General features: G+C 53.2%; 7 protein-coding genes across 7 annotated transcripts; 6 read left to right on the top strand and 1 right to left on the bottom strand.

Annotated features, from left to right (window-relative positions):
- Positions 1–1,669: 1,669 nt before the first annotated feature.
- On the top strand, positions 1,670–2,923 carry B0T26DRAFT_645572 (uncharacterized protein; the record flags this gene model as incomplete). Its single annotated transcript, XM_060437735.1, has 1 exon — positions 1,670–2,923. A coding segment is annotated over one exon (1,254 nt), but the record flags the coding sequence as incomplete, so codon positions are not given.
- Positions 2,924–3,196: 273 nt separating this feature from the next.
- On the top strand, positions 3,197–3,685 carry B0T26DRAFT_627329 (uncharacterized protein; the record flags this gene model as incomplete). The annotated part of the gene is made up of 1 exon (XM_060436203.1): positions 3,197–3,685. A coding segment is annotated over one exon (489 nt), but the record flags the coding sequence as incomplete, so codon positions are not given.
- A 4,201-nt stretch (positions 3,686–7,886) lies between these two features.
- On the top strand, positions 7,887–9,096 carry B0T26DRAFT_741340 (uncharacterized protein; the record flags this gene model as incomplete). The annotated part of the gene is made up of 6 exons (XM_060443949.1): positions 7,887–7,904; positions 8,237–8,335; positions 8,389–8,454; positions 8,503–8,800; positions 8,837–8,871; positions 8,929–9,096. 6 exons carry the CDS (start codon positions 7,887–7,889, stop codon positions 9,094–9,096), a joined length of 684 nt encoding a protein of 227 aa, XP_060297122.1.
- A 1,505-nt stretch (positions 9,097–10,601) lies between these two features.
- On the top strand, positions 10,602–13,493 carry B0T26DRAFT_712860 (acyl transferase/acyl hydrolase/lysophospholipase). The gene has a single exon (XM_060442098.1). The coding sequence runs from the start codon at positions 10,852–10,854 to the stop codon at positions 13,456–13,458; it is 2,607 nt and encodes an 868-aa protein (XP_060297121.1). The 5' UTR covers positions 10,602–10,851; the 3' UTR covers positions 13,459–13,493.
- An 864-nt stretch (positions 13,494–14,357) lies between these two features.
- On the bottom strand, positions 14,358–15,560 carry B0T26DRAFT_676504 (ribonuclease III domain-containing protein; the record flags this gene model as incomplete). Its single annotated transcript, XM_060439988.1, has 1 exon — positions 14,358–15,560. The coding sequence occupies one exon, from the start codon at positions 15,558–15,560 to the stop codon at positions 14,358–14,360; it is 1,203 nt and encodes a 400-aa protein (XP_060297120.1).
- Positions 15,561–16,317: 757 nt separating this feature from the next.
- B0T26DRAFT_647573 (uncharacterized protein) lies at positions 16,318–16,778 on the top strand (the record flags this gene model as incomplete). The annotated part of the gene is made up of 3 exons (XM_060437909.1): positions 16,318–16,340; positions 16,462–16,644; positions 16,715–16,778. Coding segments are annotated over 3 exons (270 nt in total), but the record flags the coding sequence as incomplete, so codon positions are not given.
- Positions 16,779–17,413: 635 nt separating this feature from the next.
- B0T26DRAFT_326448 (uncharacterized protein) lies at positions 17,414–18,606 on the top strand. The gene is made up of 2 exons (XM_060434385.1): positions 17,414–17,453; positions 17,541–18,606. The coding sequence occupies exon 2, from the start codon at positions 17,869–17,871 to the stop codon at positions 18,505–18,507; it is 639 nt and encodes a 212-aa protein (XP_060297118.1). The 5' UTR covers positions 17,414–17,453; positions 17,541–17,868; the 3' UTR covers positions 18,508–18,606.
- The last annotated feature ends 1,471 nt before the right edge of the window (positions 18,607–20,077 follow it).

Genomic DNA, 20,077 nt, shown 5'->3' with positions numbered 1-20,077 from the left:
TCGTGATTAAAGGATACTCGAATAAGTCTCTTAAGAGCTGTCTTCTCACTAATGAGAGCCTGGCTTCGGAGCTGGCTGTTTTCTGTGGCCCCTCTTTCGATTATGAGACAGCCCCGACACAACTCGTGAAGATCGGAATCGAGTCCGGCTTCTTTGCCATTTCCGTCAGCGACTAGGTTATATAGGAAATAATAACCCGTCACCCGGCCCTTACGACTACTCTGAAGACTATACGAGATACGATTCGGACTGGAAAAGTCAAAAACATCGGACTTACCATTCTCTCTAGGATAAATGAAGAATTCAGATATATCGAGAAGTTGGCTAAAATCCTGGAGAACGCGACGGAGCCGGACAAGAACTCTCAAGACGAGACGGCTCAATACGAGAGGCCTTATCCGTTCTAGGCTTTTTTCCCGAAGAGTCGATACGTAATATAGCTATACTATAGCAACGCTCCTGGTCCTAACTCGGAGGACTTCCCCGAGGATATAAAGACTCAAATTCTACCAGCTATTAATATTTTCGATACTGAAGAGGAGTAGTTGGTCGCGTTGTTATAGGTCAAATCTGCGACCACATAATTACGCTAGACGCGAACTATAATCTGAAGCAGGTTAAGGCAAATGCTTGGGCTATTCAGCTATAGTATTACAACAATAAAGCCTTTCTCCTTATTGTCCAGTCTTTCGACGCTGACGGCGTGTCTCAACCGCGTGAAGGCGAGCTCTGTTACGTCCAACTGCAGGGTATATGTCGCAAGAAGGCTGGGGAGCCTCGGGTCTTTACCCTTCATGACATTCAAGTCCATGTCAAATGCCTCGGTTTGGTCAGTGAAGAAGAGAGGGATCCTGTCGCGTACGATACAGAGACCTGCGGACAATACTTCAGAGCTCTAGAGCACCTTACCCCAGAGGTCGCGAATGATATTCTTCGCCAGCATGACGAGACACCTGCCCAGTACGAACTCCGCATTAGCAGTATGGTCTAGAATTGGTGCGACGCTAGTGTCCTTCGTGTCAATGGAGCTAGAGACGCCGAACCTCAACCTTTCGAGGCGTGCGATATTTGGCAAGCCGTGCGAATTTCCCTCTCCAACGCATTCATCTCCAGCGAGTACTCGGCTTACTTCGTCACGCTCCCTTTAGTTCCGAAAAGCGAAGTTTTGGAAGGCGAGACACGCCCCGTTATCAACGTTGAGTTTCCGATGTTGAAGTGGGAGGTCTCGGATGAGAACATGACCGATGAGAAATACGTCGAGGCTCGCACAGCGGCACATCTTAGTGACTCTCAGCCACTTAAGGTCAAGTTCCAGCCTCTCTTCTCAGCTAGGGCCGCGAGAGCTCTGATCAGTGCCATCAACGACCTTCACATCCCTCAGTCAGCGGATCCTCATTTCCCAATCACGGAACGTTCTAAAGCGGCCTACCTCTATCTGCAGAGCTTCCACAGTACCAACACAAGCAGTGTCTTCGAGAAGTATCCGCATATGGGCTATATTTTTGACAAGCCTAACGAGGTTCCCGCCTTCTTATCTACGCTTTAGGATAGCCTAGATGGAAAGAAACGGGAAGCTTACAAGTCCATGCACGACCTCGAGCACAATATTCACTGGATTGCCGGTGTCGCTGGGACGGGAAAGTCCAAGCTTCTCCAGTTCATTGTCCTCATGGCGTTGTTTGGAGACAAGAACAGCTTTCTCCCGCTGAAGGTCCTCTATCTCGTGAATCAGAACTCCGCTGTTAACGATTTTTCGAAAGAGTTGCAGGACGCGATGGTGAAAATGGGAAAACACAACCATATCATCCGTCTCCACGGCTATTCCAGTGAAATCGACGACTGGAAGAGCCGAATTATTGACGATAAGCGGCCCGACATTTTCGATGAGGGCAATGCCAGACGTGCTTGCATAAGTGTCGAGGACGAGTTTTTGGTCCAACATCAACTGGCCAATATCGCAGTCTCAGTAAACAATGCAGCAAAGGCGTCTAAGAAGCCAAGAATGGAAATCCTGAGCCTCAGCCAGGCTGTATGGAGGTACTATTCTGACCATGTCGATCAATACCCCGACCTCACAGCTGCTCTGACCGAAAAGCGCGATCTTGAAGAGCTCAAGGACAAGATCCAAAACTTGTACACAGATTTTCTGCAACAGTTTGGTGGAGTCGTCACCAGCACCCCGTACACCGGCTGTCTCTCTAAGTTCGTCCGCAATTTCAAGGCAGACATCTGCTTGGTCGATGAAGCCGCGAGAATCAACGATCTAGAGCTTCTCCAAATTCTGAGAAAGCATGATCCAGAGTTGACAGTTGTGGTTGGGGACCCTTGCCAAATAGGCCCGTGGAGACCGCTGAGTAACAAGGAAAACACCATCCAGCCATATGCTGAGTATGTTTCCCGTTCTACCCTCGAGCGTGCAATCAGTTACGGCGGCATTGTCAAGGCTTCTTTGACCTTGAACCATCGCGGACTTGGCGGATTGGTTCGGCTGCCCTCAAGCATCATCTACCATGATACGATGCAGGCGTATTCGCGAGGCCCCGCGTTGTGTCCAGCAGAGATCGATGCATACGCCGAGTTTCTGCGTGGAATCTGTCCAGGCCTTGACAAGAGCAGTCAGCGCATTATCGTTGAATTGCCAAACTCAGCCGCCAAGAGATTGGGAACCTCGACAATTAACATGGATCATGTTCGATACGTCTCTGACTTGGTTGTTAATGCCTCTAAGAACCCGTCTCTGAAGGGGCTGGACGGAAAGCCAAAGTTGATCATGGTCTGCTCGTTTTACCTCCAACAGGCCAAGGAGTATGAACTAGAATTGGCTCGACAAGTGCAGCTTGGAAATCTCAGCGCCGATGGACACAAAAACATTTTAGTCCGTACGGTTGACGGCTCCCAGGGTCTTTCGGCAGATCTTGTCGTCGTGGATTTCGTCCAGAACTCTCGCCCAGGTTTTACCGCTCATCGCCAGTGCCTGTGTGTGGCTTTGACTCGTGCCCGCCAATGCGAGATCATTCTAATATCTCGTGGCATTTTTTTGGGCCATACCGTGGATTCCGAAGGCCTGAAGCACCACGACGTCCGTCTTCTTGGAAAGATCTACCGAGATGTTGCTACGAAGAAGGGCATCGTCACCATCGACATCAAACCGGAGAATGTCGATGATTCCGAACAGAACGCAGACCAGAGCGCTATCTGTTACAATTGCCGTCAGAAGAGACATATGAACAGAAAGTGCCTGGAGCATATAAAGTGCGACAACTGTGATGAGATCGGACACGACAAGGCTATATGCCCTTCTCCTCTGGTCTCGCGCTGCTACAAATGCCATAGTACCGAGCACACCCGCAAGGACTGCACGATGTGTTCGAAGTGCGGTGGTGATCACGACTCCAAGACTTGTAAGGTGAACGTCAAATGCAAGAACTGTGAGGAGATGGGACATATCTCGGCGAACTGCCCGAAGCCGCGGAAGATGATCTGCAAGAATTGCGGGGAGGACGGTCACTTTTCAATTGACTGCCACAGTTGTACCACCTGCAACTCAAAGGATCACCATACCAAAAAGTGCCCGACTACCATTAGGTGCAAGCGATGCAACAACTTGGGTCACCAAAGACGATTCTGCCCGCAGAGGGTTTGCCCATTCTGCAAGGAGAATGGACATATTGAGTCAGACTGCCCGCAACGCCAGATTTCAGATGGGGTGACTTACCTTCCCAAGCGCTTGAACTTGTTGCCGATAGCCATCGTGAAGAAGCACTAGTCGGAGGCTACGGATACTGTGGACGAAAAGGGCAAGAATGCCGTCAGCAGCCTCGCTCGCCTGATTGAGGAAATGAACGATTTCGTTGACCCCGCAACCCGCTTTACTCGCAAGAATCACACTTCCACCCAGGAGGCTAAAGCTTTTAGTGGCATTGATTTTGGTTCGGGTGATGACAATGGTTCTGGTTCGGCTGGTGGTGGTCTCGCGACTGATGACGACGCTTGGGGCGAGGGCACTCAAACTCAATCTTCCGCTCAGGCCGATCAGGCTCCCGCAGGCGATTTTGAGTGGTAATTAGGCACATGGCAGTATTGTAAGATAGGTCTCAAACCTTGTGACTCGGGACCCGGGCAAGTCATTCCAAACTGCCTCGGGCCAGCCAGCCCGGACGCTGGTGGTTTTCTGCTTCAGGTACGATTTGACCCTCTTAACAGTCCACCTACCATTAAGATTCCACGTTCAATTAACACCTGACAGTTTCCTCAGTCACATATACGCGCCTCCCCCCAAATCACTGCCGCATAACATACTTTCCTGCACTATAGCAGTGGCGAATTCGGGATGTTACGAACTTTAACACCATGCCATTGCAGCAAGAAACTATGGTCACGTAAAACTCAATCTTCGGGAAAGCAAACTCGCTAATTTAGACCATGTAAATTTCCTGTTTCCCTCCAACCTGGACTATTCATCTTCTTCACTTACAACATCAACTTCGCTAGTACAGTCATTATTCTACGCCTACTTCATTAACTTCGCTAGTATAGTCATTATTCTACGCCTACTTCATCTCTTTCCCAATCTTTTACTTTCGTCGTCACCCATCATCGACGACGGCCTACATTCAAGATATTCAGGATATTCATGCTACTATTAAAGATCTCGCGAAGTCGTTCAAGGCCCTACACGAGCGGTTGGACTTCGTTTGTCAAGTTATTGAACGCATCGACAAGCGTCTTACAAATGTCGAAGAGCGTCTCACAAATGTCGAAGAGCGTCTTATAAATGTTGAAGAGCGTCTCACAAATGTCGAAGAGAATCTCAAAATAATCGGAGACACGGTGTGCCAGCATCAGATTCAACTCAAAAGCCTCGAAGAGGGTCAACGCCTGATTATCTAGCAGCTCGGCTAGCAGAGTGCTGCAATACTCTGGTAGGCTATTTGCAATTGGCTCCGTTATGACCTTGAGTATTTGCTGACTATAGATAGGTGCCTCAATATATAACGTCATTATCACAATCGATCAATTGCTACCGCACCGCTTATCCCACCTATCGATGGGAATACTTGGCGAGAATATGATAGGCTCCCCTAAACGGCAAATGATATCGCCACGATAGACTATAAGCATACCTTCATTATACTACGTCTAGGTTTCACAAGAAATCTAACTATTTCTAGATACGGTAGCTACGAGAATTCTTTCTGGCCTTGGGTAGCCGTGTGGAGGCGACGTTCTAGAGTTGCGCGATCGTATTAGAGTTTTCATAGGGCTTTTATAAGCGGAGTAATATCTCGTGCTGAGACGATTGGGGATATTGGTATTACTATGGCGGACTAGGAGCGAAAAAAGAATTTTCATAGGGGTTGAGTAATATCTCGTACTGAGACGATTGGGGATATTGGTATTACTATGACGGACTAGGAGCGAAAAAAGAAATATGGTTCATAGTACTTTTATCTAATAGCGAATAATAGACGAGGCAGATGTAGTCTAGCTCAGCTCACTCTTATACCTAACTCCCGCTTTATATCTAGGTGTCGTTCTATTTGCCTCGGGAAGAACAGCAATAAGTTTTCTCAGACACCCCACTGAACGGCTCTAGCCTATCAGCCGCCAATCACCCCGTTACGCGCCTTGCCGGACGGTAACGTTAGTAATTGGTGTTCAAGCTTCAACTCCTCACCAAGCAAAAAGCTTATAACATTTCTTTCACGTCAACCACCGACACGGTCTTACTAGCCAATATTACCAGAGCATCTTAACGCAACTAAAACCTGCTATTTCCATTCCACCAGCCTTCGCCAACACCCCCAGATTTTTCCCATCCTCCACGCTCTACCAGGGATCCTAGCGCACCCTATCCTCGCCGCACCTCCCGCTCGACTCTCAACACTTAACATCCCCGAGACTCCAATCCACCCGCGACGCGCCCTTCCCGCGCCCGCCCACCCTAGGGTATGGCCCCACCCCGTTATAGTATCCGTCTATAATAGCCATTACGGCCGAGCCACCGCCTAAGGCAACACCTACCCGCCCGTCCGCGCACTACCGCGACTCGAGGCTAAGGTCAGAGCAACTATCCCATCCTACGGAGGGAGCGAGGTCGGAGCTACCGCTAATATCGTACGACGGCGAGTCTCTGCTTCTTTAGGAGGCTGTTTCTATGGCGACGCTTAGAGAACTTCTCATTCCTTTGCCCTCCTTATCTACCGTAGTAGCGTACCCGGTACCCGTAGTCGAAGGCGTAAATACCGTAGCATATGGCCGGGCCGGTATCGTCTACCACAACCACTTATATAACCTCCATAACCGCCATATAAGACGGAAGTGCCAGGCCTTCCCAAGCGATGAAGAGCGGGTACGTATAACGGCGTGAAACCTATCGACTAAAGTTACGAAAAAAAGGCGTAAAGGTAAGCGTAAAAATTAAGTTAAGGATTAAGAGAACAGCTATGGAAATATGTCGTCTGGAATTGACCCACTTTTCATGGAATTGGACAGGCCCTGGTTGACATGCCTCTGAGCTTCCTTCATTCTTTGTTATTTCCTTCATTCTTGACTCGGCATGTCCTCATTTCATTCGGAATGCCCTCTTTCGGGCTGATTACAACGCCTCCCTTGCGCTCTCTCCCTGAGTATAAGGAAGCGTTCTTTTCTGTACTTTTAGACCTATTGAGCAGACAATTCAATGCGCTGTCAACTTCGATCGCGTGCAACAAAATAGCTAGGGCTCGCTTCCACCGCGGCGGCTTCTACCCGCCCCCAACTCACCGTCCCCGTAAAACCTCCTATAAGTTATAGAGAAAATGCGATTGGAACAGGCATAACAGCATATATATAGGGATCGCGTACGGTAGGTCGTTTATAATGAGGATAAGCAAATCGCCAGTAGTACCGTCACCCTATATATTGAACTCGTTTTCGTGGGCAGCTGAGCGAGGAAGATAAGGCAACCATTATGGCTTGCAGTAGTTCGAGCAGGACCGCCATATCAGATCTGGATATATATACTAGACTTGTCCCTCGAAAGCGAGCGTTATGGAATTGAGGTTCTTATTACTCGCTAAGACGCCAGCTTCTACCCTCAGTCCTCGGATCTCGAACTCATTTAGGCGTAGTCCCTAGCGCAGCGGATTGGGGAGAATCGCGGATCTGTCACGAATCCCTGTGGATTCCCTGTGGTTATGCACAAAGGTGGGGCATGCACTTTTGGCGCGGGCCAATCAGGAGCGTTCCAGGATTCCGAGCTCTGGAGCTCGGGGACGCGGGACAGGTCCGGTCGGGCGGTGACCCGGACGCGGGACCACGGGACAACGGAACCACTGTTATTGGTTACGTAGATAGATATATACGACGATCGTGTCCACGGTCTTAGATAGTTCTTGCTTGGTTCTTCAAGCAAGCAATACACATTCACTGCACTCATACACTTTGAGTGGCATTCCGATTTGACTGTATTACCCGTGCGATAGGAGCTTGCCCTTTGTTCTATCTTCATAATTACCAACCCCAGCATTCTGTGGAGCCCGTGCTCCCTTACAGACAGACGACCCTAACAGTCGAGTGGTTTGTAATAGGATCAATTCGAAAGACTTACGAGCTAATTAGTCCCTCAAATACCGGCGTCGAGGGGTACAGCGAGTCGTGTTACGTTACGTCACGTTACGTTACACGTCTGAGCTCGAGTGCGGAATTTTTGCCATTGGTTAGAATACGCGAAGCCAGAGCCAGAGGAAACGAAGGAGGAGGAGGAAAGGTAGAATCGTGGGGAGGGACCGAAGGCATAAAAGTATTTATCGTCAAGAGTTGACTTTGCGATCTTGCAGCTGGTACGCGGGGCACTAGGAATAAGGGACAAGTTTTGGGCCCGTACGCTGAACTGTGATTGGCGGATGCCGCGGCCAGGCGAGGTGCGGCCGACCACTCAGAAAACGGAAGCCTCGACGGGAATACATGGATTATACGCGAGAATAGCGTAAGAAATTTCCCTTAAAACGCGGCTCTCAACCACGCCTACAAACGCGGGAGTCGCCCGACCGCAAAGGTTGGCAATCGGCGAATCGGGAATGTAGACGACGTCCAGACGTAGGTCGGCCACCACCCTACGGAGCCAATCGACCTCGACCTACGCCTCCACCACCAATCCTCACAGCCGAGACAGGCCTCACACTCACCAGCCCGCATCCGCACCCGCACTCGTCCCCCGTATCGCTAGTAAAAGCCATGGCCGCGCGGCATAAAGTTCGAGTCCGTCCCGGGCTACTTCGTCGACTACGCCGCTCTCGCGGCCCAGGACCCGACGCTCAAGATCACGACCCAGCCCGGGCTCGGCCTCCTCGACGTCCGTATAAGACCAACGCCGTCGCGGCAGCGGCTGGCCGGACTAAGCCGTAGGAGCGCTTTACGACCTACGTCGACGCGCTTAACGCCCGCAACCCTACCGGCACTACCTCGTATAAAGTCCTCTACTTAACCCATTACGGCATAGGCATCTATAACGCCACCTAGGCCGACGCCAAGCTAATCCCCAAGGGCGTCGTACAGGCCGCGGACCTGGCGCGCTTCTGGGCCGCCGGCATCGCCGAGGCCGGCATCCCCCACCTCTCGACCCTCTATACTAGCCCGCTTACCCGCTACCTCGAGACGACCCGCCTCGTCTTCAGCAATATTTTCGCAGCCGCCGCCGCCGCCTCCTACACCCCGGCCGGCGCCAAGGCCGCGTCCGCATCCATATCCTCTCCCCCCTTCCGCCCTATCGTTAAAGAGCTCCTCCGCGAGCATATAACGGACCATACCTACTACCGCCGTAGCCCCCGCTTATAGACTGCCGCCAATTATTTAGACTACGTTATTAAGGACGGCTTTAAGGGAGAGGACGTCCGCTTTCTCGGCCACTATTAGGAGACGGACGCCGAGCACTTTGACCGCAAGTAGGCCGCGTTTGATAACATCTTCGCCACCAACGCCTGTCGCTTCCTCTCGCTGACCATCCATTCGTACGCCATCGCCGCCATCCTCGAGGCCGTCGGCTCGCCTGTCTTCAAGCTGCCTAAGGGGTCGTCGATGGTGGTACTGGTCAAGGCGACGAGGCTGGAGGGCTAGTTGGTCCTCACTGTCCTTGGGTCGCTTGCTCGACCGTGAAGCGAATACGCGAGCTCTCGCTAACCGGGATCAAAGTCGTACATTTGACCACTCGTGTCCTGACGATTGCGAGGTATGCACGTCGGGTCGGCTCATAATGAAGAGTGATTCGTAGAGATAGAAGGGATTATATATAGCCTATGCAATAACCACTCCCCGTTCAATTCGGTAATATATGAAGGACTCGTCCTACGCTCGATACTACTCAGACAGTCTCTCGTATATCCGTCCCGCGTCTCCTCGCTCGGCCCATCTCGCTCCATGATGGCCGCCCTCCGACGACGCACCCCAAAAAAGCACGCACGCTATCGCGATCCCCGTCCCCCGAAACGCCGGAAACGAGAGAAGAAAAAAAGAGCTTCCTTCATCTAGCTGGTAGTATGCAGGTTCATATTCGTCATTTGCTATAGTGGGCGAACGCCCGCTGCCGTCGTCCTTTTGACTACATCCCCACGCATTGCAATGTGGCAGACTGAAGTGCCAGTTGACGCATTGGCCTCCTGCAGCGTTATCCAACCAGGAGCTATGACCCAGCCTCGAGCCGTCGTTGAGGGTGGGAACGAACGGTCCAGAAGCCCCCAAGTCCAACCAGCCGTGCTTTTCATTTTCTAGGGGTTGCCACGTGATCTCCTACAAATGTTTTGATTGCAACACGACTCTAGCAATTTTTCTATACATTCTCCGTATTCCGTACAAGTACGCACCTATCGTGGAGAGTTGGCTCCAAAGCACACAGTCACAGGACGACCCAAGTTACGCATTCGATTCGCAGGAGATGAGCTCGCAGCTATGCCTGTTGGAGGCACGAATAGCTGCTACCCTTCTGCCCGTGATGGCAGGGGACAATCCCAAAGTCAAAGCCCCGGCTCAAACCTGCAGAATTGCCCGACACTTTGCAGGTCTGGTGGCCTTGTTAACAGCACGGCATGGAGCGAGTGAGACCTTGAACCATCCGAGAAATCCCGCTCCGTGGACAGCGGAGAGGGGGAGGAGTTGGAATGAGGACAAACAGCACGATTGTGCCTGCCAGTGTGTGCTGTGCTCGGTAGTGCAGTGCTGAGAGCCTGTGATGAGCCGTAGCACAATCTCTTGGACTGCCAAACACGCATGCTGTGCACACTTTCACGAAAAGGCAGAGCCCGATCCAAGGACGGCAAGATAGCGTTGCAACTGTGGAGTGTTCCGTACTATGAATGCATCTATTCGTTCGCCTGATGCCGAGCGATCTGGTTCTTGCATATACCCAATACCTACTACGCAGCCGTAGATGGTTTTTTGGTATTCAGTTTATTAGGCGAATACAGTTCCTGCAATATCCGTCCGTTCTCGGTCGTCGACGTCCATCCATTCATTCATTGATGGATGCCCACTTCCCGTCTTTTTGCGGCAATTTTTCGGCTGTACCTGACATTTCCAAGGCGGCACTAATGTGGCCAGGCTGTGACCCATGTTGATGATGTAACGACTGCGAGTCTGACAGTCCTTTATTACCACTTGCAGGTCAGGTCAGGTTTGGTTAGGTATTTACACTACGAATTGACGAACCTTTTTGCTCCGGATCGCACGTTGAGACCACAGACGTGCACGCCCGCGACGTGACAAAAATTGTTCAACTCCAACAGGAAGGGATGCCATGATTATTGCTCTGGGGACAGCTTCATTTGCAGAATGTTAGACCCTCTAACCATGCCACAGCTTGCTTGACCAATCGCTGCCATGAAGATGAAGCTGAAGCTGTCAGCCTCGGTCTCAGAGGCGACGCCGGCGAACCCTCGCCAGCTTCGTCTCACCTTCCACGCCGTGTCTTGTCGCCGATCAGTCGGCCATCTCGCTCACGCCCAGCAACAACAATTACGAGCCAGGCTACGCGGTGGCGCCTGCTTCCTGCATCTGTCACCTTCGCGCATCGCCTTCTTGCCTCGCCAAGCAAGCCGCCATGGATTCTTCTCGTCGCGCCAAGAGAAAGAGCCCGGCGGCTCCAAGTCACCGGCTTCCAAAACGATATCGGTGATAGTCATCGCCGCGTTGCTTACATATTCCCTCTACCCAACTGATGGTAATGTGCAGTCCAATCTGAAGCCTACGGCCGACGGGCGCCTGGGATCCTCCTCCTCGCCGTCGCCCGCCGACGCTGCCAGCGAAGAGACGGGCCAAGGCCCTTGGTCCAGTTTCACTAGCAGCTTCGAGGGCATCTCATTCACAAGCCAGCTCGACGCTGCGAGGCTCTCAGACAGGGTTGTCGACATGCTTCTGCCGGAATGGTCCAAAAGCATTCCCGCCTATGTCAGGAAACTCCAGCGCGAGCTGAACATGGCCCCGGGCTCGTTGGCACAGGAGATCTGGCAGGAAGCCTCGGACCCCTCCATTCATCCCGAAGTCCAGTACGCTGCAAAAGTCCGCGTGTCAGAGCATCTCTGCGACGACGAAAAGACATTTCTCGAGCGCCGTAGAAAGGTCATTGCTCCTGCCTTGGCTAGATACCTAGGCGTCCAGGAAGATAATATTCATCCTGACGATGTCCCTGTCATTGCAATGTGCGGCTCGGGTGGCGGCTTGCGTGCCCTTGTTGCTGGAACCGGCTCGCTGATGGCCTCGACCGAGGACGGTCTCCTCGACTGTGCCACATACACGTCAGGTGTGAGTGGCTCATGCTGGCTCCAGTCCATCGTTTACTCGTCCATCGCGAAAGGAGACTTGCAACGCGCTGCCGACCACCTGAAAGCGCGCCTCGGAATCCACATCGCATATCCTCCCGCCGCCTTTTCGTCCCTAATCTCTGCGCCAACGAACAAGTATCTCTTGAGCGGCATGGTAGAGAAGCTCAAAGGCGACCCAGGCGCAAACTTTGGCTTAGTCGATGTCTATGGCGTCTTGCTCGCTTCAAGACTTCTAGTCCCCAAGGGAGAGCTTGGCGTCAATGAAAAGGACTTCAAACTGTCAAACCAGCAAGAATATGTTCGATATGGCCAGAACCCGTTACCTATCTATACCGCTGTGCGCCATGAGATTCCAGAAGTCGACCCATCAGGCTCCAAAGCGCCGGGTACTGCTTCGGAAGAGGCTAAGGAGACGGCTAAAAAAGAGGGCTGGTTTCAATGGTTCGAGGTAACACCTTATGAGTTCTTCTGCGAGGAGTTCACAGCCGGGATCCCGACCTGGGCCATGGGGAGGAAATTCAAAAACGGCTTGGACCAGCCGACAGACGAGGGCCTTCGACTCCCTGAAGTCCGCATGCCCTTCCTTTTGGGCATCTGGGGCAGTGCATTCTGTGCGACGCTGAGCCACTACTATCGCGAGGTCCGGCCCTTGATTCAGAGCCTCAGTGGCTTTCAGGCCGTTGATGACCTCATTTGGGGTCGCAACAAGGATCTTAGCAAGGTTCATCCAATCGATCCCGCCAGTATTCCAAATTTTGCCTACGGAATGAAAGACGGGCTCCCGCAGACCGTCCCTCCCTCGATCTACGGCAGCGAGTACATCCAGCTCATGGACGCTGGCATGTCGAACAATCTGCCCATTTACCCACTGCTGAGGCCGGGGCGAGATGTCGAGATCATCGTGGCGTTTGATGCCTCTGCCGACATCAAGACAGACAACTGGCTCTCAGTCGTCGAGGGATATGCCCGCCAGAGGGGGATCAAAGGCTGGCCAATCGGAGCCGGATGGCCAAAGGAGTCGGAATCGCCGTCGTCCGTCGTCGACGAGCTCGACGAAGCTGCTTCGGTCTCTAGCGCAGACGCCGAGAAAAAGCTGAGCGAGGCCAAGGCGGACCAGGCGACCCGGTGTGAGGAGGGCCGGGCGCCCGGCACGAACAAGGCAGAAGAGCTAAAGCAGGCCGAGAAGACGGCCCGCGAGCTGGGCTACTGCACGGTCTGGGTAGGCACCACGCAGGAGCGTGAGTCGTCGGACCCGCCGCCGCCGCCAATCGACGACGTCAGCTCGTGGAAGCTGACCGAGCCCGACGCCGGCATCGCGCTTGTGTACCTGCCCTTCCTCGCCAACCCCAAGGCGCTCGTCACGAGCGTCGATAGCGCCGGCAACCACGCCGTCGTCGACCCCGCCGTCAGCGAATACCTCAGCACTTGGAATTTCGTGTACACGCCCGAGCAGATCGACGACGTCGTTGCCCTTGCCCGCGCCAACTACGACGAGGGTCGCGAGCAGATCCGCGCTACGGTCCGCGGCGTCTACGAGCGCAAGAAGAAGAAGCGCCTCGAGCGCGAGCGCGCCATGGCTAAGCAAGAACGCTACCGCCGCCTCATCCGCCTCGGCATGGGCCATAAGCTAGGCCACGACGACGATGACGACGACGACGACGCTTGATCAAATTGGCTACTGATTGAGATCGAGGGGTGTTTATTATGTACTTGATACAGGTTAGTGTATAGTATTGGGCTTTTGGGGCGGATGTATTTGCTGCTTGGGAGGACCTGACTTGCGACCGAAGTCTGTCTTGTGGAATTACAGGGGCCAGAGAGGGAGGGCCGGTTTAATAAATGAGTGATGGCACTGACTCTATGATACCCTGCATATTCGATAGACGCGACGAGACGGCACAAGAACAGGCAATTATTAGACTGTTGATTCTGGACTTGTTCGGTAAAGGTCGGTTAGAGATCGGTACCGGTAAATAAATACAAAATTGAAAATATGAATATATACAGCATGGCAGCAGATTATCTTCCTCAATAGATAAGAGGTTATGTTTTTTTTTTTTTTTTTTTTTTTTTAATTATACAATGATAAGTGGTACGTGTTAGTCTGGCTTTGACCTCCATCGAGAGCAGATATATCAGCGCTCGCGTCTAAATCTATCACAGCTCATGGCCTGAGGGGGAAAAATAATCCAAACTTCCCCACCCTCTTATGCATTTAAAGTTTTGCTGTGTTTGTCTTTTTGTGTTACTAAAATATACAATTCCTCCTCCCCGCCTCCCTCCCCATTTTTTTGCCTCCATTCAGGAAGAAGTCCGGCGGTGGCGTGGGGTCGGAATAAAAGGAGAGAGGGGCGATGGAAGCGACGCTTTGCTTCTGCTTCTTCTCTCACTTATGAGTACGCATAATACCCAGCGCTTTCTTTTTTTCTTTACACCCCTTGTTCGTACAACAAATAAAGAGAGCTTTGCGTGGGCCACCCTCTTTCAAGCGCTTCATTTTTCCAAATATTGGCTCGGACGACGAGAGAGCCACGCAAGGTAGCGAGCGAGGACACGGAGTAAAGACTACCCGTGGATGATCTCTCCAATGTCAATGTATGTGGGCTCCCACGCCTTAGAGCCTTCTACCAACATCTCGCTGGGCACCCGGACGTTCTCGCCAGGGCTGTAGAGGTACCAGGACTTGAGGGAGTTCATGGCAGCCTTGTAGCGGGCGTGGTCGAGGTTGCCGGCCACGGCCTCGCCCAGCTTATCCTTGCCGCTGAAGATGCCGACGACGAAGACGGGCGTGCGCGACAGGCGGCCCGTCTCGGAGAGCAGACGGGCGACGGGCGGCTCGAAGTCCTCGCGCTGGCACAGCCTGGCCAACTCCACCACGGGCGACTTGAACTCGAAGAGCGTCGACACGTCGATTGTCCGCGACAGGATGTGCGCCCGGATGAAGGCCTTGCCCGCCTCGCGGCCGCAGTGCGCATACACTGACCCAACGACGGCGCGCACTGCAGCGGCGTGTGCTCTCTCGGCAGCCGCACGGGTTTCTTCCGTGCCGTATGAAAAGGTACGCTGCGACGAAGTCGGGATCTGTGCCTTCTTTCTCGTATCATAGCCGATCTGCTCGCCGAAATCGTCATCAAAGAGGACTCTGTTGGCGATGCCGCGCCGCCACCTTCCTTGCTCGACTCGACTGTTGTCCTTGCGCCCGTAGCCGAAGCCGATGTGAGAGACGGGCTTGTACATGGAAAATTGCAGCAGGCCCGAGTCTACCTCACCACCGGGCTCCGCGGCACTCTCGACACCCCATGACCGCGCCACACTGTGCAGGGTTTCGTCTCCGGCATAGGCCTTCATGGCGGCATACATGATGGTCATGGGCAGGCGGGGGTAGCGGCACATCAGCCACTCAGCGACATGGTAGTGGGTGATGGTCTGGCCAACAAAGGCGAGATTGACGTTGTTGAACAGGGGGTTCTCGTCAGCAGAGATGTCGACAAGCGCCCTCGCGAGCGTCTGGAGCGGGAGTTTCTGCGGCAACGACAGGCGGGCGTGGAGGGCAGCTAGCTTGGCAGACGTCAAGGCCCGTTCCGGCAAGGGTGAGGGAAGTTTGGTGGCATTCGGAAGCCGCTCCAATGGTGGAAATCGTACGTGATCTGTCCCGTCGTCATAGGGCTCGTCGGCGGCGGTGGCTTCGAGCGCGGAATCGAGCGCCAGAGCCGAGGTCGACTGGTGCCGCACCGCCCGAAACGGCTGGTCAGGTCGGGAGGTCCGCATCACCGCGTGGATTTGGGAGCAGCATGATGGCGCCGCTCCTGCTGGTACTGGCCGAGCCAGCTGGATCGGCCATCTCGGGTCGATTCGTAACCTCTTCATAGCCTAGCCCACGCGTGTGCTTCTGGGGGATGGGTGGATGGATGTATGGACGGAAGCTGTCGCTGCTGCCGAACGAGGAAACCGCGCTTTCTCTCTCCCAGCAGCCAATTGGCAGGATGTTGTCAATCCCGTTGATTGGAAAAGAGGGTATTGGACGTGGTCTGCAGTCGTCGCGCTGGTCGCGTTTCTCCGAGTTCGCCGTTCAGGCCAGCGGGAAGGTTGAAAAAAGTTCTCCAAACGTTGAAGCTCAGAGCCGTGGGTCCGCGCTAGTGAAGTGGACAGGGGATCACGGAAAAGCTGGCTGACATAATAATAATAAGTACCCTCATCTATCTTTTGTTCTAGCTGGGGGCCGTGTCTTCCTGGGACCGGACCGGCCCAAAAACAGCCCCACATTCAGGGAACCCTGCTGGCGGATTAACCGTCGCCCTTTCCAAGCAGCCGATTGGCCCATCGCGCCTACGTCGATGCTCCGTAGCTGTCGACAGGTGCTTAGCTTTCCTGGAACGACGACTTGCGATAAATCGAGCTCGAGTGCGACCGTCGAGTTTTCGATCTAGGTTAGTCTACGTCCTTGCCAGCCACTGCATATCAAAATGGTGCGTGCCCCCATATCCAATTGCATCTTTACAGCGCTCAATTTACTAACAAAAATGCGCAGGGCGGCGGCCCCAAAGTTCCGTGAGTGCTTGATCTTTCCCCCCTCCCAAAACGGAGCATCATCGAGTCGAGTCGAGTCGTCAACAGGATGCTCCCCCCACACAAGCCCTAAGATCGCGTCTCTAACCGCCCAACGCTGCAGTTATCCCAAGCATGTCTGGTCGCCGGCTGGCGGCTGGTACGCTCAGCCTTCCAACTGGAAGGCCAACACGGCTGTCATGGGCCTCGCCGTCCTCGGTATCACAGCTCTTGTATGGAAAGTGAGCGCCGAGCGCGAGTTTCGCCATACGATGCCCGAACCGGGGCGCTTTTATCCGAGCAGATAGTACGTCTTTCTCTGTGCACCGAATCTGTCGTTCCCAGCAACTGACCAGCTTCTTTCCGGTTCTGCGCAGTTGGAGCAAGCAGATAATCGAGCACGAGCGGGCGCAAAAGGAAAAGTCCCAGGACTCGTCATGATATCGTCTCTAGGCGGCGCCCGTTGCCGGGCTCCGAGCAGAGTCCTCGAAACACACTATACATAGGCTCTCTGTCGGGTCGGGGAAACTGGGTCGTTGTAGGTTGGGAGAGACAGCATCGCGTAGCAACAGATGGTAGCAAGTTCTGAACCATCTTATTCTTGCTTCACTCGGCTTTTGTCTATTTGGTGTCTTAGTATCTTGGATTTCTGGGTTCTCTCTTTGCCCCCGACACAATGGGCTTACCCTGGTAGGCAGAATCATCATTTTTGGGCCGAGAGACAAGGCAGTTGACTGCTGCCGGGGCAGTCAACTCCCAGCAGTTAGTCAAGTCAACTGTCATTGTGTCTATTTACAGAGAATATGTGTCACCCTGCCATCTCACTTTACCCTCACTTCACTCCCACTTCACTTTCACCTTACTTTTAAATCGGGTGACTCCCCAAAAACACGAGACCACAACACACAGCCTGTAGTCAGTCACCTTCTCTTCACACACCCACTCTCCTGCACTTCTCTCGCACCCGGTCTTCTTCTCGCATCCTCGGGTTTCCACACTTCTCCTACACACAATGTACCCAGTTCTTTCCTCTCTTCACACCTCAACTCTCGTTTCTTCCCCGGTGCCCCTCCTCACAACCCTCATTTCAAGCACCAGCACCGATATTCAGAACTTGTAAGCAGTCTTTTTAAATTGTACTCACCTATCGTCCTCAGTCGTCTTACCTAGTCGTATTCCGTCTTTCACATATGGACCGTCCAGATGAGATCCCCGCCGATGGCGAAAGCCAGGCCGGCAGCCTCCCGGCCTCCCCGGCCCCACCCCCAGTCGCCGTCAACCCTTTCGGCGCCCCCCTCGCCGCCGCCAACCCCTTCGGGGCCCCCCTCTCGCCGCCCCCCCTTTCGGGGCCCCCTCTTTTGCCGCCCACTCCTTCGGCATCAACTCCTTCGCCGCCAACCCACCGGCCGCCAACCCATTTGCCGCCAACCCATTTGCCGCCAACCCATTTGCCGCCAACCCCCTGGCCGCCGGGTTCCCCGGCGCCGGGAGCCAGGAGGAAGACGCAGAGGGCGAGGCGTCAGATGTGGACATGGCAGAGCACGAGGAAGACGACGGTGACGACGAGGTCGAGAGGGAGAAACTGGCGCTCATGCTCCCAACGGGCAGCAGCAACTTCGCCCCAAAGCCGCTCATGACCTTTATGGTCTACAAACCGGAGATGCAGTGCGAGATCTGCTGGACGACGGGGCTTGAGCTTCCCGAGGATCCCAGCCTCGGTGGCGAGAGTGACCCAGAGGTCGACAACGCGACGCCCGAGCTGCTGCCCTGCGGGCACGTGTTCTGCCACGAGTGCATCACCAGGTGGTACGAGGGCAAGAACTACTTCTGCCCAAGCTGCAAGGCGGAGCTGGTCTACGGCTGCGACCGCGACCACTCCATCCCGCCCATCCCCCTCGCGCAGTCAACCATCGGCGGGATTCCCAAGACTCTGCCAGAGGGCGGGGAGATTCCCGCCCGCTGCACCGACTGCGAAGAGAGCGTCATCAAAGACCGCCAGGCCGTCATCCTCAGAGAGCTCAGGGGCCGGATCGCAGAGTTGCAGCATCAGTTCAGAGAAGGCGACGAAGACGCCGAGAGGCAGCTTGCCGACTTCTACCGGCACCAGGAAGTCCTCCGCGAGGACCAGCAAGAGCTCAACTTTCGCAAATTCACCTATTCGTCCTGGTAGTTTAGCGGAACGAGACCGCACGGCGCAAAATGTCTCGCTGCATTACAAGGGTCTTTGCGGCAGACTCATACATATAACCTGGCACCTAGCACCGACCCATCCTCGTTTGTCTTACCTCTAGACGTTTGTCTCTGATCTTGATGTGGCTAACCGTTCCGGAAAGTAGTTTCTAACCTTTATTTTCCCCGCCTCGTTCCGCACAAAGTCTTTGTAGCAAAGACCCCGTACAATCCTAGTTCTCCCCTCGCCAGCCCTATCCTTGTATGCATATCGCTATGCGCTCTCTGTCTTTGAACGATTTGATTGTTGCTAACCGTCTAGAAATCCAGCTCTTTAACTTGCCACATCTCGTCGCGCACATGGTCTTTCCTTGCGGGAGGCTCGAACAACCTGGTATCATGGGCATTCCTCGCCGAGTATGCATATCACTATGCGTTGGCTGTCTTTAATGCTTGCTTGTTGCTAACCGTCTGCAAAACCAACTCTTTAACTTTTCACGTCTCGTCGCGCACATGGTCGTTCTTTGCGAGAGGCATAAGCAAACCTGGTTCCCTGGCTGTCCTCTTCACGTATGCATTTCGCTATACAACCTCTCTCTAATATGGCTCGTGGCTAACTGTCCGGAAACTCAGTCCTGAACTTGCACATTTACTTGTGCAGCGGTCGTTGCGTGAGGCTCGGACAACCTGGCACTATCGGCAGTCCTCTTCGCGTATGCATGTCACTATACAACCTCTCTTTGATATTGCTCGTGGCCAACTGTCTAGAAACTCAGCCCTGAATCTTGCACATTTACTTGTGCAACTTTCACCGCGGGAGGCTCAAGCAAACCCGGTTTCCTGTCACAGCTCTCTTCACGTACGCATACCGTTACATATACAATATCTCTGTGTTTACACTAGCTAATCTTGCAAAAAGTCAACAGGTCTGACTTTTTACGTTTCGTCGCGCGGATAGTCTTCACGACCGAGTCACAGAACCTGATCACATCAGCATACCCTATCACTTATGACTATCGTTCATTCCACGCCGTTTCTCTTTGCATGTTCTTTATAGCTGACCTCGCAAGACTAGGAATCTGACTTCACTGGACTGAACGCACATCACACTGCCCCTCGCGGCTAGATTTAACCGTGTCCGCGTATTTTCATCAGAAATACAATTCGTAAGCCAGTCGTCTTGTTTTCAGAGTCTCGGATCTTCTAGGTACGCCCAAACGCGGGGCGAAGTACAAGATATTCTGACTTTTCTTTGTTTTGAAACTTGAAGGCTGTCGAGAAGAATGCATGGGATGGATGGATCATCAGAAAGGAGGGGAGAGAGAGGGGCTTCGATACTTGTTTATATTTTTGTTTTGTTTGATTACAACATTTGGCCTACGGAGGTCACAGTCTCGCAAAAGACAAAATCAAAAGGATGCCTTTCCGGCATCCGGTTCTTCTTCACTGCTACCTACCTTACCTACGTACATAGGAATCTACAAACCTCGAGGCTACAGATGAATGGAGCCTAAGGGACAACCGGGCTCACAATCCGATGGATTTTAATAGTACAGAAATAAGACGAGAGA

The sequence above is a fragment of the Lasiosphaeria miniovina genome, assembly GCF_030549165.1.
Source record: "Lasiosphaeria miniovina strain SMH2392-1A chromosome Unknown B0T26scaffold_4, whole genome shotgun sequence".
Classification (NCBI taxonomy): Eukaryota; Fungi; Ascomycota; class Sordariomycetes; order Sordariales; family Lasiosphaeriaceae; genus Lasiosphaeria; species Lasiosphaeria miniovina.
This window is presented reverse-complemented; position numbering and strand designations above follow the sequence as displayed.